Source organism: Eublepharis macularius, chromosome 2, assembly GCF_028583425.1.
Source record: "Eublepharis macularius isolate TG4126 chromosome 2, MPM_Emac_v1.0, whole genome shotgun sequence".
Classification (NCBI taxonomy): domain Eukaryota; kingdom Metazoa; phylum Chordata; class Lepidosauria; order Squamata; family Eublepharidae; genus Eublepharis; species Eublepharis macularius.
In genome coordinates, this window is record NC_072791.1 from 9,662,141 (window position 1) to 9,681,848 (window position 19,708).

Genomic DNA, 19,708 nt, shown 5'->3' on the forward strand with positions numbered 1-19,708 from the left:
CCAGAAAGGCCCTTTCCCAGACTGCTACCCGGCACATGGATGGTGCAGAACCAAACCAAAACTTAAGCCCTAAATGAGAGCAGACAGAGTGGTTCAGGTTCCCTGCTGGAGCGCGATTAGGTTTAGAAAATGGTCTCCATCCAAACCTGCCACATACATTGGACAAGAAGATTATAACAATCATTTTCAAGGTTCAGCCTGGACTTCTTGTCCTTCCAAACTGCCTGAGCCAAGGGTCACATCTCCCAGAGCCTGCTAGAATGTACTTATTTATTACATTTATACCCCGCTTTTCTCCCAATGGGGACCCAAAGCAGCTTACATCCTTCATTTTATCCTCAGAACCACCCTGTATGGTAAGTACAAGGCAGATCAGGGATTCGAACCTGTGTCTCCCAGATCCTAGTCCAACATTCTAACCACTATACTACGCTGCCCCCACCCACTTTGGGTAATGAAATCCCACCTCTTCCACCTGCAGAGCTGCCATTGTGCTGTGCAGGGGTGAAGCTGACCATGCCCATCTCTGGATTCTTTCATCCACTGGTGGTCAGGCAGCAATTTTCCCCAGGCCAGTTTGGCTAGGGATCCTGACGGTGTTTAGCCATCTTCTGGGCATGGAGCAAGGGACACTGGGGGTGTGTGGGGGAGGTAGTTGTGAATTTCCTACATTATGCAGGGGGTTGGATAAGATTACCCTAGGGGTCCCTGATTCCATAACTTTTCCACCTACAGATATACTCACCCCTTCCCTGAACAAGCGAGAGAAAACCCACAGTACAATGCAAAGCACATAGACGACAATGGTGTGCTGGTTGCACAAGCTCAGACCACAGCAAAAGGCTCCAGCTTTACAGACCTGCAAAAGGGGGGGAGGGGTACATTTAATAGTGGTTCTTTCAATTGGCACGGCTCTTTTAGAAACATAGTCTTGCTGTCACAACCACCCTGTGAGGTAGGCCACAGCTTGCATTATTACAGTCTGGGAAGATGTGGACTGGGCCAAGGTCTTCCATCTCCCTGCCATGCTAGAATCTCATGAAAATAGCTTTAGCCATCGGGAGGAAGCCCACCGTTCCGTAAGACGGATGCGTCTCCTGAAATCTGCCCCAGCTGATTCTGCACATGCACATGTACACATACCCATTGCTCGCGCACCAGTTTTGCTTTTAACAATCAGACACATGCATTTTATTTGGTGTTGCTTTTGCATTGGCTCTGCTGCTACGATGTCCAGTTTCATCCCGGACGTAGGGGAACAGGGCATCTCAATTTAAGTGGACAAAAGCCAAGTGGGCTCAGGGCGGATTACAACAAAATAAAAACACAGGCATACAATAAAATCACAAATCTTACTACACAGCACTTCAACAATTCACCTGCTCAAGGGTGAAGGTGTGGGTTAATATCCTGCGGCTGCTCATATGTGGGGGGCAGATGACCATATAGCACCCCCCCACACACAGGTGGGAGGCCAGCAGGGAGACTCATTTGATTGATTTAATGTTGGCCTCAACCAAATGCCTGGCAGAACATCTCTGTCTCGCAGGCCTGCCGAAAGGGTCTTGGCAGGCCCGAGTGTCTTCTGACAGAGAGTTCCACCAGGTCAGGGCCAGGACCGAAAACGCCCTGACCCTGGTCGAGGCCAGTCAAGCCTCCCTGGGGCCAGGGACCATATAGTGATGTCTTTCAATTCCATATCCCTCAATCCTATGCAAGTTACCTTTGATCTCTCCTGAGGGGAAGCTGCCTCCTCGAAGCGCACAGAGAGCACCATCAGCAGTCCCACAAACAGATTGTTTAAGCTGAAAACCTCTGCCGTGATGGACCACTGCCACGTTAGCCGAGAAAACGAAAACATCCCCACAGCAAAGATTCCCGCAGCGTGCGTGCCAGAAAGCCTGCAAACACAGATAACAAGAATATATCTTCTTCGCCAAAACAAAAACAAAAAAATTCATGGCCCTTCCCCATTACCATTCCCACCAGCCCTGAAATGCAAAACTGTACTACCAGAAAAACGCATCTCCTTGCCTGCATACCCCCGCCATTACAAGATGCGGCTATACAATTCACAACACAACTCTTCGCAAGGCCAAAGGCAAACAACCAACGCAGAAATAATCTGAACTTCATCAGCCTGCTTTTCAAAGCAAGGGATCCGCTCTGAAACGCTTCAAGAACACACGTAGTCAGGGCTCAGAAAGTCTGTGGTCTGTACATGCACAGAGGCACTCTCACACTCAAACACACATATATCAATAAATAATCTGGGCTAGTTTTCACATTAGGACTGGCTTTCCAGGATCCCAGATCTTGCGGCTGTGTGAAAAATGGGTGGGGAAAAAAGAATACATTCTACAGAACAGTGATTCCTAAAGCAAGTCTCTCCAAAGTACCACAAGATATAAATCAAGCAGCCTGTCAACCCCAACTATCCACCCACTGTGGAATTCAGACCAGATGTAAATATTTATTTAAATATTTAAATAATGTGATTAATCAATCTTACGTTTTACTAATTACAAAACATTTAATAAGGAAAAGACTTTCCTTTGGTAATCGAGTCCCCTGTCCTTTTTACGCATATTCCTCTGAGACGTTTACATTTTAGAAAAAGAGGATCACCAAATCAAAGTGACGTGCTCCTATGTTTTGTTGTGCCTGAATTCGATGCTCTTTAGCTACCTTTCTGGTCCGTGTTTTCTAAACAATGGTGTGTACTTTGGTCACGAACCAGCTAAAGTGGCGCCCTTTTAATATTGCCATTCTATGCTCACTTACAAAACTTAGAGTCAAGCTACAAGTGACGCCTGGCACAGGTTGGACACTTGTCAGCTTCCCTCAAGTTTTGATGGGAAATGTAGGCATCATGGTCTTGCAGCTGTAATGGAGAGCCAAGCTGTAAAACCAGGATGCCTACATTTCCCATCAAAACTTGAGGGAAGCTGACAAGTGTCCAACCTGGGTAAGGCGTCACTTGTAGCTTGGCTCTCAGTGGGAGTTGTTTCTTGGGGCCAAACTACAAGTGACGAATGACATAGGTTGGACAGCTTCCCTCAAGTTTTGGCGGGAAATGTAGGCAGCTTGGTGGAATGTTGGACAAGTGACAGTTGAAAAGTCCATTGGACAGCAGTTGGAGAGCCAAGCTGCAAGACCAGGATGCCTACATTTCCCATCAAAACTTGAGGGAAGCAGACAAGTGTCCAAACCTGCGTCATTCATCACTTGTAGCTTGGCCCTTTGTTTCTGAGTTAGGTTGCATGTCCCATTGATTTCTATGGAGAAGCCTGTTCTTTAGCCTCCTTCTCTCGGTCCACATTTCCTCGGGAAGGCCCTTTTCTCCCTTGGGACAGTCAGCTCAGGGAGGTTTGAGAGTGTACAGATTAGAAACTATTTCAAAGAATTAAATGCAGGCTGCAACAAAACGGAACGCAAATTCTTGTCCAGACAAATTGTATGAATATGCGTCTATGGCTAAATTAACTTCTTATATGCCTAACAGACCAATCTTCGAATTTCAGAAAAAAATGGGAAAGACCTTTTTGATTATGTAGCTGGTAATTAAGAAAAAACTAATAATAGTTTAGACCTGTTAGAAAACTAATATTTTAAAATGGTGAATATCAAATGTTGAGTATAACGTTGAATATAAAATGCTGAGTGTAAAATCTTGAGTTTAAGTAAGGAGATGGAGAAGAGTCATATTCTGTACGTCAAATGTGTGGTTATATGTTCTATTTTTTAATGCATTGTCACTGTCTTTTTCTTTTCAAATAAACTTTCTATCTGAGAAAAAAAAAGAAATAAACTCAGGCTTTGCACTATAGATTTATATCAGATCAATTTAAGTATCATGGCCTCCCACTAAAGAACCCTGGGAATTGTAGTTTGGTGAAGGAACTGGGGACTTATAGTCAGAGGGGGAAAGAGAAAAATGTTAATTAAATCAGTTTCATTTTGTTGCTAAGACATATCCTTCAGAACACCACAAGAAGCAGCAGAGCAGAGTATGGAAACATCAGATAGACAGAATGGTACAATTTCAGATAGTACAGGAATCTCTTAAACCAGCTCTGGAGTACATATTATGAATTAATAATTAGAGAAGGCACTGAAGGCTATCAAAGAAAGAGTCTCTCTACATGAGATCTCTTCCACGAGGACATTCAAGTATAGGGAGAAGTAATGTTAGCCAGGAAGCGTAGTTTAAAAAGACAGAGCCTGCAGAGATCACTCCTCAGAAGATTTGTTAATTTCATCTTAGCCTCCCAGAAGGCTCTATCAATTTCACCTCCCCTTTGGGGACGCAAAGATGAAATTAACAAACCCTCTGAGGCGCAATCTCTGGCTCTCTTTTTAAACTACGTTTCCCTGCTAACACTGTGTCTCCCTACACTTGAACGTCCTCCTGTAAGATGTCTCATGTACAGAGACTCTTAGTGATTCCTTGGTTACTAAAGACTCAGAATGAGGAAGGCAAAACGTTACACCTTTGGAAAATCCCCATCAATGGCAATTTTGGTTTGAAAAAGATTACCCTTTTGGAGTCAATCAGGGAATTTCTGAAGGATCACACCCAGGAACAACAGCTGCAAAGGCACATGGAAATCAAAAAGCGATTTTATGAGTCTGATCAAACCAAGCAGGAAAACAGATGGCGGAATTATTAATATTTGCAGGTGAGATACGTCAAGAATAAACGTCTGTAGAAATATGCCAAGTATGAACCGGTTTAGTAAACCCCTCTTGATATTAAGGACAAAGGTGCTTATTCCAAATCTAATTCTGTATCTTCAGTAAGGATTGTAAAAAAAAAACTCTACATAAAGGGAAAAAACAAGAAGGATTAAACCTAGAAGGGTTCAGGTAACATTTGGTTTTCGGTATGGGCCTTGACTGCTCTTTCACTATGCATAATGTTACCAAATGCTTGGCCATCAAATGCTTCCTTCCCCTAGCCTCCTTACAACAGCCTTGTAACGTAGGCACAGTACTATTTCCCAAAAATTGCAAGTGGGAAGTAGAGGCACTGTGGCTAGCCTAGGTCCCAGCAACTGAGTTTTTTTATTGCAAAGTCAAATTTGAATCCAAGACTTTGCAGCTCACAAATAGTAATCTTTCAGAGCAATCCTAAACCAAGTTACTCTAGTTTTAATGGGTTTATGCTAGAGAAACAGTGCATATGATTGCAATCACTTAGTCTTCCTCACCAATTGTTCAAGTTCCCTCTAGCAACACCAATGTGCAAAAAAAAAAATTCCCCCTTCTTTATACACAATTGATCCCCAAGATGGCCATGTCTGGATACAGAATGCTGGGAATGAATGATGGATTTGCGTTAGATAGCTTTAAACATTTCTGTTGGAAAAACTCAACAGGTTTTGGTGCCGTGTTCACATGCCGGCCTATTGGTGTATCTGGGATGGGAAATCAAGATAAGGTTAGTTAGGGAAGAGAGAATTTACTTAAATGTCCCCTCATGCAAAAAAAGAAAACATAAAACACAGAAACTGGGAAGAATACTTGCCTGCAGATTACAGTTACCCTTTCTAGCCTAATTCAGATCTGCAAAAAAGATCTGGCCTCCTATGATGAGTAAAAATGTCTTCCAGGTGACCAGACGCAAAAGCTTTTGTAAGTGTGAAAATCAACCAATTTGTTTCACTTTTCACTTCAGGTCAAAGAGCTAACCCAGGCCTTTATGTGAGAAGGTGGGCTAATAAAAATAACTTATGACCTGTATTTCTGCTGATTTATTTGCCATTATGATTCAGGACTGTATTAATCAATCAGATTTTCTAGGATAGCTGTGTCACATTCAGACATCGTTGGAGCCCAACTGGGAGAAGGACAGGGTAAGAGAGGGACTCCACCACTTCCTATCCTTGTAGAAAAATTGGAGGGGAGGGAGAAAACAAACCCTTGCCTTCCCACTTGAACCCCAACACACACAATTGCGTTCTACTCTCATACTGCCAGGAAATATTCCAGGTGTTAAGAGCTTGAGACACAGAAGGGACACCTCTCCCCAGCCGCTGCTTATTGATTTGGGAGGGCTGGACCAGAGATAACATGCAACCATAGCAGTTATCCGTACTAAACCACAACGATCAGATAAAGTTTTCACAACTAAAATAACAAAAAGGTACAATGCAAATAACCTGACTTATAGCAAGCCACACCCAGCTCCACTCCAGTTCAGCATTATTTTGTTCTTACCTGCTGTGGTTTTCCGGAGTCTCAGCAAGAGAAAGATTTTAGCCAATAACTGGCACTGAGATGCTTCGGCTGGAGTCTCCAAGGACTGAAATGGAGACCTCCTACATCCAAAGCAGGTGCTCCACCACTGACCCAAAGCCCCTCTCTGAGTGATGTTGCATTGATTGATTGATTGATTGATTGATTGATTGATTGATTGATTGATTGATTGATTGATTGATTGATTGATTGCCAACCTTTCTCACTGAGGACAAAGGTGGATTGCACAGCACGAGTGAATGCAATATGACCAACAGCTGGGACATTCACTGAGAATAATACAGTATGATCTGTGGTTCAGACATTTGATGAACAGTTCCAATAGGATATGGTAGCCGAAATTTTGAAAACAAGCATCAAGCCGAAACACACAGAGGAAACCTTTCTGAAACAAGGCGAAACTAATTAACATGACATCGACCACTTTTCCACTGGGGACTCCTCACTGTCCCGGAAGTCAAACTGAAAGGCATGGAATCAGCTTGTCTGGGCCCTTTTGCACCTCTCATGTTTGGCCAGCATAGTGCCCACTAGAGATGGGCATGAACCAGGAAAACGGTGGTTCGTTGAAGTTCGTGGTTCATAGTGTTTGGTTCGTAAATACGTTACTTCCAGGGCAGCAAGAGGTCTGCAGAAAGCCCATCCTCCCATTGCCTAGGAAACTGATTGATCGGCACCAGGCTGACTGCAGTGGCAAACCAAAAAACGAATAAATGAACCAGCCCCAAAATGGCTGCTGTTAGTCAAAAATGCCCTCCGACCACCGGTTCGTGAAACAAAAAATGGCCCAATTTGTGACAAACTTTGGTTCGTTTTTCATTTTGTGCCCACCTCTAGTGTTTAATAACAATGTTTAATAACAAAGTTCGTGCCCTCTAGCAGTAACCACATCACAGACACGGAGCTATAGACTCAGATATAGCCAGAACATCAAAAAGACAAAGGTTAATAGTTCCGGGGGTGGGGGGGCTCTCTTTCTCGCCTACAACTTGTAAACATTTGTGGCTGCATCCAGCCAGTGAACATGTATTTATTTACTTCATTTATACCCCACTAGACTGAAACGGGCTTACAATCCTCTCCCCCTCCATTTTATTCTCACAAAACAACCCTGTGAGGTAGGTTAGGCTGAGGGGAAATGACTGGTGCAAGGTCACCCAGCAAACTTCCATGGTGGAGTGAGAATTCGAACTTGGGCCTCTGAAGATCCTAGTCTGACACTCTAACCAATATACAATGCTGTCTCTCAACATATGAGTCAGACAACAAGTTCATAGAGTCCATTCCTACCCACACTGATTAGCAGGGGGTGTCTAAGTAAAACATATTTTTTGGCCCCAGTATCCAAAATGCTGGTGTTACTAGGGCTTAAATGGGGAAACCTGTGGGCAAAGCATGGCTTCTTCCAGGAACGGGCCAACAGGTATCTATCTCTGGACCCAGCGTCCCTATTCATTATGTTTGTAATCCTGTGCGTACGCTTTGGTTTTAATTCTACCTCTATTTACTCTGCTGCTAATTTTATTATTTAATCCTCAGCCTGTTGTTCTCCTTTTAAAAAAATTCTCCACTATGCTTTCATGATTGAAGATGCTGTTTTATTACCCGCTGCTGTTTTAATAAGACGCTATGCTCCCCACCGATGCTAATTCACCTTTTATACTGGTTTTTCTCTGTTTTATTGGAACATTTAAAAGATATGCAAGTGTGTGTTCAAAGATGGCTGTGAGCCACCTCAGGTGGTTTTTAATGGACAGAGTGGATTATAAATACATTGTAAATAAATAAATCTTGTAAGGGAGGTCAGCGTGTTTATCCCCACATAGCACATGGAGAGCTAACAGTGTTTGATATTGCCCTGGAGAACAACCCTAAAGAGAGAGGTGCTCCTCCGATATTACTTACTCCACGGATGAAAAATTATTTTATTATTCGGAAGTCGGCCGCATCCACATTTCCTCAACTAAGGATCTAGAACTGGATTAATCACAGTAAGAGGCGGATGGGTGAAGTTGTATAAGTTAAGTCAACTGACTGCGGACTGAGCCATTGGATTGTGGGCAGTAAATTATTGGCCCTTTGAATTAATGTAGAGTTGCACGGCTTGAAATTATTGTGAATGATATATATATTGTTAGTATTCTGTATTCTAGTTTTCTACATTGTGCTATATTGAGTTTTAAATATTGTTTTTAGATAGCTGTGGGTGATTTTAATGTGTTATGCTTCCTTGTTGTTAGCCGCCCTGAGCCCGTTCGTGGGGAGGGCGGGGCATAAATATGATAAATAAATAAATATAAATGCATAGCCCAAATATTCCTCCCTATGCTGTATTTTATTTATTGAAATATTTATAGCTCGCCTTTCTCCAAGGACTCGAGGTGGCTTACAAAAGGTGGGAAAAAAATGAAATCAACATCCAAATGCAACCACGCACATAAACAATCCGAACTGCCCCCCAAACACAGGCAAAACCCTATAGCCATCTACCATTTCAGTACAGACACTAAAGTTGGAGCGCTGAAATAGGACATCATTACAGGCCCCCGTAATAGAAATGACAGTGAAATCTATTCCAACGTATTGGTCCTATCACTGAAAATGCCCTTGCTTGAGTGATCCAACTAGCGAGAGGGCACGTTTAGGATGCAATTGCTCGAGGACCACAATTGGTACATTTATTTTATTTTATTATTATTATTTATAAGATATTATTTATAAGACATTATTTATAGTCTACCTTTCTCATTGAGACTTCTGACAGATTATGCAGTATGGCTTAGAGCCAAAACAATACGAGACGCCTGACGTGTGGAAGACACGCATCAGTTTCCCACAAGGTTCCACAGGAAGTGTAGTGAGAAAGAACCTCTGCCAGGGAGAAGAGGGAGAGAATCGCTCTTCTCCCTGGCAGAGGTTTTTTCTCTAGGCGTCCCATCTTGTCCGCTCGGCTCCCTCTCGCCACTGCTGGATCCCCTTGCTCCCCTAAAAGCACTCCATAGCCAGAGCGAACCTAGTGTGTGGATGGCAGCGAGAGGGAGCCGATTGCGCCGGCAGTGGTCAGAGGAAGCTAGCAGCGGTGATTGGCTCCTTGTCCCTCTTGCCCCCACTAGTGTGCTCCTCTTGCTCCCCTAAATGCACTCAGCAGCCAGAGGGAGTTGAGCGCGCTGGCAGTGGCAGGAGGGACAAGGAGCCTATCACTGCTGCCAGCTCCCTCTGACTGCCGCCCACACACACACTCAGCTCCCTCTGGCTGTGGAATGCTTTTAGGGGAGCAAGAAAAACATGCGGCGGCAAGAAGGAGCCAAGCAGACTAGACAAGACACCTAGAGAAAGAATTGCTGCCAGGGAGAAGAGGGATTCTTCTGTCCCTCTTCTCCCCGGCAGAGGTTCTTTCTCACTACACTTCCCATGAAACCTTTTGAGAAACCAACACGTGTCCGCCACACGTCAGGCGTCTCATCTTTTTTGGCTCTTAGTACAGTCAATTTCAAGCACATTTCAATAAACAACGTAGTAGGGTATATAAATGCAAATATGTAAGATTTAAAACATATTGGGGTCTGTTAGACATAGGGGTCCCAGACCATAATCCAGATTCATTGCTTTTTATTATGTCCCCTTTGAGCAGGACACATCATATTTTCCCCTCTGTATTTCGGCATTTGTTTATTAAAATATTTATGCCTCGGTTTTACCATTGGCTCAAGGTAGCGCCTCTTAAGAGAGATATACTACATAGAAATAAAACCTCTGTCAACTTATCTATAACCTTCTTTTCTTTAAGCTTGGCCGCCAAGTTCCTTCATCCTCATGCGATTTGCCCTCTTAGACCTTTTAATGGTTGTTGGCTTTGGTTTTAAACTGGCTTTAATTGTATCACGTGTTTTGCACAAGCCGCCTGGTTGAAAGGCTGCCAGGGAACACAACGGCCAACCACCCTCTAATTCTTTTGAACAGCATCGTCGTCATTCTTGAATTGCTGGGGGCCAGAAAGGAACATGGAATTTCAAGCGTGGCTCGCCATTTCTGAATAGTCAGCAAACCATGCTGCAATTTCCCTGGCACTCGTTGACCATAAATTGTAAAAACTCTGGAATTGTTGCACGAAATCACCTCAGCCTCTTGCAACCAGAAGTATTCAGGCCAAGTTCTCAATGAGGCGACAAATCGGAGTTTGGGCTGTGGCATCTCAGAGTACAGGCAAGGAGCAGACATGATGGAACTCACCTCCATCCCCCCAAAAAATCCCCTTCAAAACACTCTTCAGATAGAAAATCAGCATGTCAGGAAAAGCGAGTGTGGAGTAGCTAGTCCTTTAGGTGCAGGGATTTTTTTCTTTTTTTTGTACGGAGAAACATTCTGCCCTGTGGTAGTAAACCTGCCTCTGGGGCAGCCACTGGGACTCACATGATGGGTTATTTCCCTCTTCCACCTCTCTCTGCCAAAGGCACCTCACTCCTATGCACAGAAAACTAGCTCATCAAGGGAAAGGCTTTTCCCCTGATATGCTAGTTAACTACATGAAGGGGGATTTCTTTTGTCCTGTGCCCCCATCAGAATCTCAAAGACTGCTCTGAATTCTTTTAAGTTGTAAGAATGGTGTTATAACTAAAGGGGCTGAATCCTATGAACAACTTCCATGCGCACTAGCTCATCTCTGCCATAGTGCACACTCCCTCTTCTGCTAAAACTCCTGTTGTACAAGATCAGTGGTTTTCGATCGGCAAATAGAAGTTTGAGCAGAAGAGGAAGTGTGCTCCATAGCAGAGGCCATCTAGCACACATGGAACTCACTCTTAGGAGCCAAGCTGATTTACGTTGAACACACGGTGCTCCTGTAAGGGAACTAGGGTGCCTTCTAAGGGCATTCCCCTCTTGGGGGCTTAGTATGCTGTCCAGATGCTTCGATGGCCCACTCAACACCTTCTCAGTTAACCTCTGGATCCTTCACTACCCCACATCCCCTAGAGCTTTTGAACCCAGATGTCAGGACATTGGATTCTCCATTTTATCCTCCCAGCAGCCCTGCGAGGTAGGTTAGGCTGAGAGCGTATGACTGGCCTATGGTCACCCAGTGAACTTCCATGGCAGAGTGGGGATTTGAACCTGGATCTCCTAGATCCTAGGATGACACTCTACCCACAATGCCACACTGGGTAAAATGGTGGCTAGGAGAATGTTAAGCTGTAGGGGTGTGCAAAGGCACACCGTTTCGGGTTTCTCGTTTCAGGTTTACCCGAAACGAGAATCCGTTTCGGATACAGCAAAACCTGAAATGGCTAGCCGTTTCGGGTTTAGCAGTTCGGGTATTGTTTCGGGTTGTTTCGGGTTTTTCAATGGGAAAATGCCTCCGTCTTCCCGGACGCCTGGGAGAGGCATTTTCCCACCAAATCAAGCCAAAATTGGTGGGGACCTTCCTTTAACTCCTCTCTAGCAACTCCCCAGGTTTCAGACCGATTGGACTTTGGGGGGCCATGTTATGGCCCCCCAAACCAGGTCCCCCTATCCTCGCCCAAGAAAGGAAACGTGAACGTATTTTTAGCTTGCTGCTGCTAATATTCTTCATTATTTCCTATGGGGAAAAAATGAAGAGGCAGGCTTCCTTTGCCAGGGGTGGCATTTTGCATGCAAAATGCCCCCCAACCCTCAGGGGCCCTTCTCCCACCTTTCCTCCCACCCCCCACCAAGGCTCAGCCTGCTCCCACTTGGCGGGGGGCATTTCATGGCCTCCCCAAGTAGGTGCTCTTTTCTCTACTACTTACAGCTGGGGGAGGCATGTCTTGCCAGGGGTGGCATTTTGCATGCAAAATGCCCCCCAACCCTCAGGGGCCCTTCTTCCACCTCTACTCCCACCCCCCACCAAGGCTCAGCCAGCTCCCACTTGGGGGGGCATTTCATGGCCTCCCCAAGTAGGTGCTCTCAGCCCCCAAAGTCCACCCCCTACAGCCCCACACAAACCCAATTCCCCCCCAGCTGCCACACACAGACCCAAATCCCCACATTAGCCCCTCACAGACCCAAATCCACCCCAGCAGCCCTCCCCCCCATAACCCTAGGAACAGGCTGGCAAAGGCCAGCCCTCTCCCTTTGTTCCCTATGCTGGGAACTTCTAAACTCTCTTTCCCTGGGCAATTCTGCACAGCCCAGGGGTGCCACAATGGTGGGCACACTTCTGAGTGCCAGCTGGTCCCTGTGAAAGAGCACCTGAACCACAGACACCCTTCCTCAAGTTCCCCCACCACTTACAGAGATGGCTGGCCAGCCAGCCCCATTGTTCCCTATTATGGTAACCAACTGCACAACAAAGAATAAAACACGAACAACACAAAATAAAGTTTTTAAAAAATCATTTTCTCCCTTTCAAAGTACAAGTAGGCAAAGCATTATGACACATTACACCAGAAGTCCCCCACACAGAGAAATTAACACAACTCACTTAACATCAGAGAATCACAAAAACACAATTCCTGTCAAAAACACTTTATTTCTTGAACAGCTTTAGGTTACACAGCAGGGGGGGCACACCAAAAGGCATTCCAGCATTCCACCTCACAAAAATAACACAACTCACTTAACATCAGAGAATCACAAAAGCACAATTCCTGTCAAAAACACTTTATTTCTTGAACAGCTTTAGGTTACACAGCAGGGGGGCACACCAAAGGGCACGGCAGCAGTATCTTACACAAAAATAACACAACTCACTTCACATTAAAGAATCACCCCAAAAATTGCTGTCAAAAGCACTTTATTTCTTTAACTGCTTTAGGTTACACAGTAGGAAGGCACAACAGGGCATGAAAGCAGTGTACTACACAAAAAGAACACAACTCACTTCACATCAGAGAATCACCCAAACACAATTGCTGTCAAAAACGGTGAAGTGGGTTGTATTATTTTGTGTAGTACACTGCTATCATGCCCTGTTGTGCCCTCCTACTGTGTAACCTAAAGCTGTTCAAGAAATAAAGTGTTTTTGACAGGAATTGTGTTTTTGTGATTCTCTGATGTTAAGTGAGTTGTGTTAATTTTTCTGTGTGGGGGACTGCTGGTGTAATGTGTCATAATGCTTTGCCTACTTGTACTCTGAAAGGGAGAAAATATTTTTTAAAAAACTTTATTTTGTGTTGTTCATGTTTTATTCTTTGTTGTGCAGTTGGTTCCCATCATAGGGAACAATGGGGCTGGCTGGCCAGCCATCTCTGTAGGTGGTGGGGGAATTTGAGGGAGGGTGTCTGTGGTTCAGGTGCTCTTTCACAGGGACCAGCTGGCACTCAGAAGTGTGCCCACCATTGTGGCACCCCTGGGCTGTGCAGAATTGCCCAGGGAAAGAGAGTTTAGAAGTTCCCAGCATAGGGAACTATGCCACCCCTGGCAAGACAAGCCTGCCTCTTCATTTTTCCCCATAGGAAATAATGAAGAAGATTAGCAGCAGCAAGCTAAAAATACGTTCATGTTTCCTTTTTTTAGGCGAGGATAGGGGGACCTGGTTTGGGGGGGCCATAACATGGCCCCCCAAAGTCCAATCGGTCTGAAACTTGGGGGGTTGTTAGAGAGGCGTTAGAGGAAGGTACCCACCAATTTTGGCTTGATTCGGTGGGAAAATGCCTCCCCCAGGCGTCCGGGAAGACGGAGGCATTTTCCCATTGAAAAACCCGAAACAACCCGAAACATTTCGGAAATCGCTGTTTCGGATTACCCGAAACGTTTCGGGTTTTCTGAAACGTTTCGGGAAAACCAGAATCAACCCGAAACAGGTTGTTTCGGGGTTTTTTCAGGTATCATATACCCGAATTGCACACCCCTATTAAGCTGCTTTGAAGAGATGTAAAATTTTTGGAAAATGTATGGCTTGGAGCTGGTTCACTTAAGCCAATGCGAGAAAACTTGGTATGTTTAATAATAATCTTGGTTACCAAAAACGTTAAGAACAAAGAAAAGGGCTAACTAGATTTTATTTCTAAATTGACTTTTTATACAATTTTGGCATTTTAAGGACATCCACATATTTCTGCTTTATAAAATTTTATTTATTTGGGGTGGGGGAAATAAAGAGGTATGCAAGACATTGAAGCCATGACCAATAATCCTGCCTTCAGAGATTTCACAAGGCATCACTCCGCCATGAGGACTTGAAGCTTGATTTTTTTGCCCAAAATGAAAGCCAAAATCCAACAACTGCTCCTTGGTCTACTGACCCATTCAGTGGGACTGCCGGGTCTCCACGACCTCAGACACTCTGACCGAAGAGGCAAGATCAGCTACTTTTGTCAGGTCTAGGGACAACTTGAGGATGCTTACCAGGTAAGCTGGCTCAGGGTGGAACTACACAAGATGAATGACACATGAATGCACTTACACGGTTTTCCCTGTTGCTCTCCTGTCCACTCACACAGCACGGCCATGCTGCACACATCTCGTTCTGGCTCAGGCTGGCACAAGTTTCTTCAGCGTTCCTCCATGACGCGGGACGCTATCCCATCATGCAGCTCCACTTTACCAGGCATCCCTTTCCCCTCTTTCTTCCCCCTTGCCCTTCTCTCGGTCAGGAGATGGGCTGTACTGATGATTTTGAGAAGGCTCCACCAGGCACACCCTCTTCCCCCTCCGCCTTTGCATTTCACTTCAGACCTCCCGCCAAGCATCGCTTTCCCCTCTTTCTCCCCCCCCCCTTCTCCCGGTCAAGAAATGGAAGCAGACCAAAGTGGCCGCTCTACAGCGGCGAATCGCTGATGCTGCCTGCAGATACTTGCCACCGTGATTACACGTATAGCTCACAAGTGCACGGACTAGGGCTACAAGACACGCGCTCGCCTCGGAGAAGATGGACACGGGCGGGTAGGAACAGCCATGATTATATTCACTCGCAAAGACAACGTGTCATTCGTCTCTTGTGGTTTGGCCCTCAGATTCTATAGCGCACACTCTCTGTTCACTAGACTATCTCCAAAATATTCTAGAAAAGCCCTGATAGTGGAGAAGTTTAGAATGATGGCAAAGAACGGGGATACATACATATGGAGAAAAGTTCACCTTCCCCACCTTTCTTCTGGCTCTTCACCTTAAGATTTAAAATTCCTTCCTAGAGGGAGCCAGAGAAGGATGCTTTGACTCTTGGGCTTCTAGAGACCTACAACAGCCAAGGTATCATCCAACAACAAACAAGAGACTGAAGGATCCCTGACCCAATGATTTGAAGAATCCAGCCCCCCACCACCACACCCACCCTCAAAACAGCTCACATAAAATTTGTTTAGGGAAAAGTACCTGCACTATCACCAGGGCTTTTTTTCAGCAGGAACACAGTGGAACGGAGTTCCGGCACCTCTTAAAAATGGTCACATGGCTGGTGGCCCAACCCCCTAATCTCCAGACAGAGGGGAGTCTGGAGATCAGGGGGTGGGGCCACCAGCCACGTGACCATTTTCACCTCTTTTCCCAGAAAGAAAGCCCTGACTATCACCATATGTTTGTTGAGCCTAATCATAGGATGTATATCTGTAGATATATGATTTTAGTGTTTTTATCTTTTATATTCATATTTATTGCTGTAACCCACCCTGAGCCTGCTTGCGAGGGCGGGCTATAAATTCAATAAATAACAACAACAACAACAACAGCTTTAAAAAAAAACCCATTATTTCCATATTGCCTCTTCGTCTTTCTCAAGGCAGCTTCCAATTACAAGAATGTCACAATACAAAAAGAAGCCACTGGACATAAAAGGCACAAAAATTAAACCGTTAAAAAGCTGCTAAGATAAACCCCCCCTAGTTTAAAATCCTAGGTAAGAAGATGTGTTTTGGCCTGGCTCCTAAAAAGAAAGCATAGCAGTCTAGGCACCAACCAAGCCTTGTTCCCCAATTGACCAATGGTACCCTCAGCCTTCCCTGGATCGGGCCTTCACTCGTCTTCCAGTTGTTCTACTCATTTGTAATTGAATTCCTTCCAAGCAAATAAACAATCTGCGCTCAGCCTACCCTTCCCCAACAGAACGCGGAAAGACTGCACCGTTTACCCTCTGAGGATCCGTTCCACTAGCAGCTGTTTTTTCCTCTTGGGCAAGGAGCCCTTCCCAACTCAAGAGGCTCTCCGACATCAAGAGAAGACTCCTTGTTCTGGCGGAAATTTCCACCAATCATGCAACTGACTGGCAAGATCCAACTCGCTGCTCACATTTATGTGTGCACAACATTATTATGCTATATATAGAAGGGTGGATCCTACCTGTAGCTTATCATTCCACTGAGCAAAGTGTTTTTATTTAGAGACTTAGAGCTTGAGGGTACCCTAAGGGTTATCTAGTCCAACCTCCTGTAAAATGCAGGCAATTCACAGTCACCGCCACCCTCCAATATGCCAGTGGACCCCCCCCACACACACACACACACTCAATGGCCAGAGGAAAGCAAAAACCACCAGGATCTCGGGCCAATCTGGCCTGGAGGAAAATTCTTTCCTGGTACCAAAGCAGCAAACAGCATTCCCCTGGGAACATAAGAAAGGGACACCAGAGCTGAGAACTGGCTCTTCCCTTCCTTCCCTCCCTCTCATGATCTGCACAGGTTCACAGAATCAGCATTGCTGTCAGGTGGCCATCTAGCCTCTGCTTAAAACCCTCCAATGAAGGAGAGCCCACCACCTCCCGAGGAAGCCTGTTCCACCGAGGGACCGCTCTGTCAGGAAATTCTTCCTGATGTTTAGCTGAAAACTCTTTTGATTTAATTTCAAGCCTTTGGTTCTGGTCCAACCTTCTGGGACGACAGAAAACAACTCCGTGCCGTCCTCTATATGACATCTTCCAAGTACTTGAAGATGGTTATCATATCACCTCTCGGTCGTCTCCTCTCCAGGCTAAACATACCGAGCTCCTTCAACCTTTCCTCATAGGACTTGGTCTCCAGACCCCTCACCATCTTCACTGCCCTCCTTTGGACCCGTTCCAGCTTGCCTACATCCTTCTTAAATGGTGGGTCCCAAAACTGTACATAGTACTCCAACTGAGGTCTAACATGAGCAGAGTAAAGCAAAACCATGACCTCATGTGATCTGGACACTATACTGTATTTGCCTTTTTAGCTACCATATCACACTGCTGACTCATGTTCAGTGTATGGTCTACTAGGACCCCTAGATCCTTTCTGCACATACTACTGCCAAGACAAGTCTCCCCCATCCCATAATTATGCATTTGATTTTTCCTTTCTGAATGGAGAATTTTACATTTATTTCTGTTGACATTCATTTTGTTAGTTTTAGCCCAGTTTTCCAGGTTGCCAACATGGCCCTGAATCTTGCTTTTGTCTTCTTCTGTATTTGCTACCCCTCCCAATTTAGTATCATCAGCGAATTTAATGAGCATCCCCTCTATTCCTTCATCCAAGTCATATATAAAGATGTTGAACAAAACAGGGCCCGGACAGACCTCCAAGATGCTCCATTTTTCCCTCTTCTCCAAGAGGATGAAGGACCATTGATAAGCACTCTTTGGATGTTATCTGTCAACCAGTTACAAGCATCAAGCAATAGCAGCATCCAAACCACATTTTCATTGCAATCCTAAGTATACATTCATGGGAACAAGGCCCATTAAATAGGCCTGAGGAGGGTTCTGAGTGGACCTGTTTAGGATTGCTTTCATGACCAACTTGTCAACGATATTTAAAAATGCTTACCCCATCTTCCCTTTAGGCTCAAGTCTAAAGGCTTCCTCCATTCTTAACGAAGCTTCTTCCAAATTGTAGCTCTTCTGCTGGAGCTACTTAAACTGGTGGAAGGCCCCTTAGGCTACTTAAGCTGGTGGAAGGCCCCTTAGGCTAGAGGAAGGCTACCCGGAGAATGGATGGATGGATGGATGCACCTCAATTTTTCTAGACAGCCAGTTTGGTGTAGTGGTGAAGAGTTAAGAGCGTGGGACTCTAATCTGGAGAACTGGGTTTGATTCCCCACTCCTCTGCTTAAAGCAGCTGGGTGACCTTGGGTCAGTCACAGCTCTCTCAGAGCTCTCTCAGCCCCACCCACCTCACAGGGTGTTTGTTGTGGGGATAATAATAACATAGTTGTTGTGGGTTTTCCGGGCTGTATTGCCGTGGTCTTGGCATTGTAGTTCCTGACGTTTCGCCAGCAGCTGTGGCTGGCATCTTCAGAGGTGTAGCACCAAAAGACAGAGATCTCTCAGTGTCACAGTGTGGAAAAGAGAAGAGATGTAGGTCATTTGTATCTACTCAGGAGGGGTGGGGTTGAGCTGAGTCATCCTGTAAGAGTTTCCCAGGGTGTGGAATGCTAATGGCGGGAGGCTTCACTGTATCCTGAGGAGGTTCTTTTGCATATGGATTGGTACTTGATGTGCTAATCTTCTCTGCAGGGCTATTGTCAGGGATAGAATGTTTTGTTAGCCTGGTGTTTTTCAGAACTGGCAACCATGCTCGGTTCATTCTTAAGGTTTCTTCTTTCCTGTTGAAGTTTTGCTTATGCTTGTGAATTTCAATGGCTTCCCTGTGCAGTCTGACAAAGTAGTTGGAAGTGTTGTCCAGTATTTTGGTGTCCTGGAATAAGATACTGTGCCCTGTTTGAGTTAGGCTATGTTCAGCCACTGCTGATTTTTCAGGTTGTCCAAGTCTGCAGTGTCTTTCATGTTCTTTTATTCTTGTCTGGATGCTACGCTTTGTGGTCCCGATGTAAACTTGTCCACAGCTGCAGGGTATACGGTATACTCCTGCAGAGGTTAGGGGGTCTCTACAATGCCAAGACCACGGCAATACAGCCCGGAAAACCCACAACAACCATCGTTCTCCGGCCGTGAAAGCCTTCGACAATACAATAATAACATACTTTGTCAACCGCTCTGAGTGGGCATTAAGTTGTCCTGAAGGACAATATAATATAAATCAAATGTTGTAGTAGTCGTAGTCGTAGTCATAGTTGTTGTTGTTATAGAGTTTCAGTGCTCCTCCCAGCCCCGCCCAAGCAACTGTTAACTATCCTACACCACGACTCAGTATGTTAAGCTAACTGATGCCCACGGAAATCAAATAGTGTTTGATTTTGTGTGTGTATGTTTGTGTGTGTGCGTGGGTCAGTCTCAACATATTAATACCTTAAACATCTGGCCATTTGTTGGATACCAGCTAACGGAACAAAGACACACTTGGATCGGGTCTCTTATGCAAGAATGCTTGTTTCAAGTTCCCATTCACTTTCATGGCAGACACGCAAGAGAATTTCTGGTCAGGTTATACTCCTTATAAGTTCTGACCGGTCAAATTACACAAATGAAGCAGGTAATAATAAATAATAATTAGAGTGAATGTTTCAAGCCAGTGACTTTTCCTCAGTTACCCTCGCTGGACTTTTCGGAAGAAGCATAAAATAAAAGCGCAACCCGACCCCGCAAAGAGTTGCATGGTAAAACCCATTCCAGAAGAATTCCCTCGACAAGTTATAG

The 19,708-nt window shown here is 45.0% G+C and overlaps 1 protein-coding gene across 1 annotated transcript in view; it reads right to left on the minus strand.

Moving 5' to 3' along the window:
• The window catches only part of TMEM260 (transmembrane protein 260), a 69,502-nt gene that overhangs the window by 22,422 nt on the left and 27,372 nt on the right, over window positions 1-19,708 (minus strand). Inside the window, exons 4-5 of the mRNA XM_054971834.1 lie at window positions 1,724-1,901; window positions 746-859 (exon numbers count right to left, since the gene is read on the minus strand). Of these exons, the coding sequence (XP_054827809.1) occupies window positions 746-859; window positions 1,724-1,901 (292 nt within the window). The remainder of the gene's footprint in view (window positions 1-745; window positions 860-1,723; window positions 1,902-19,708) is intronic.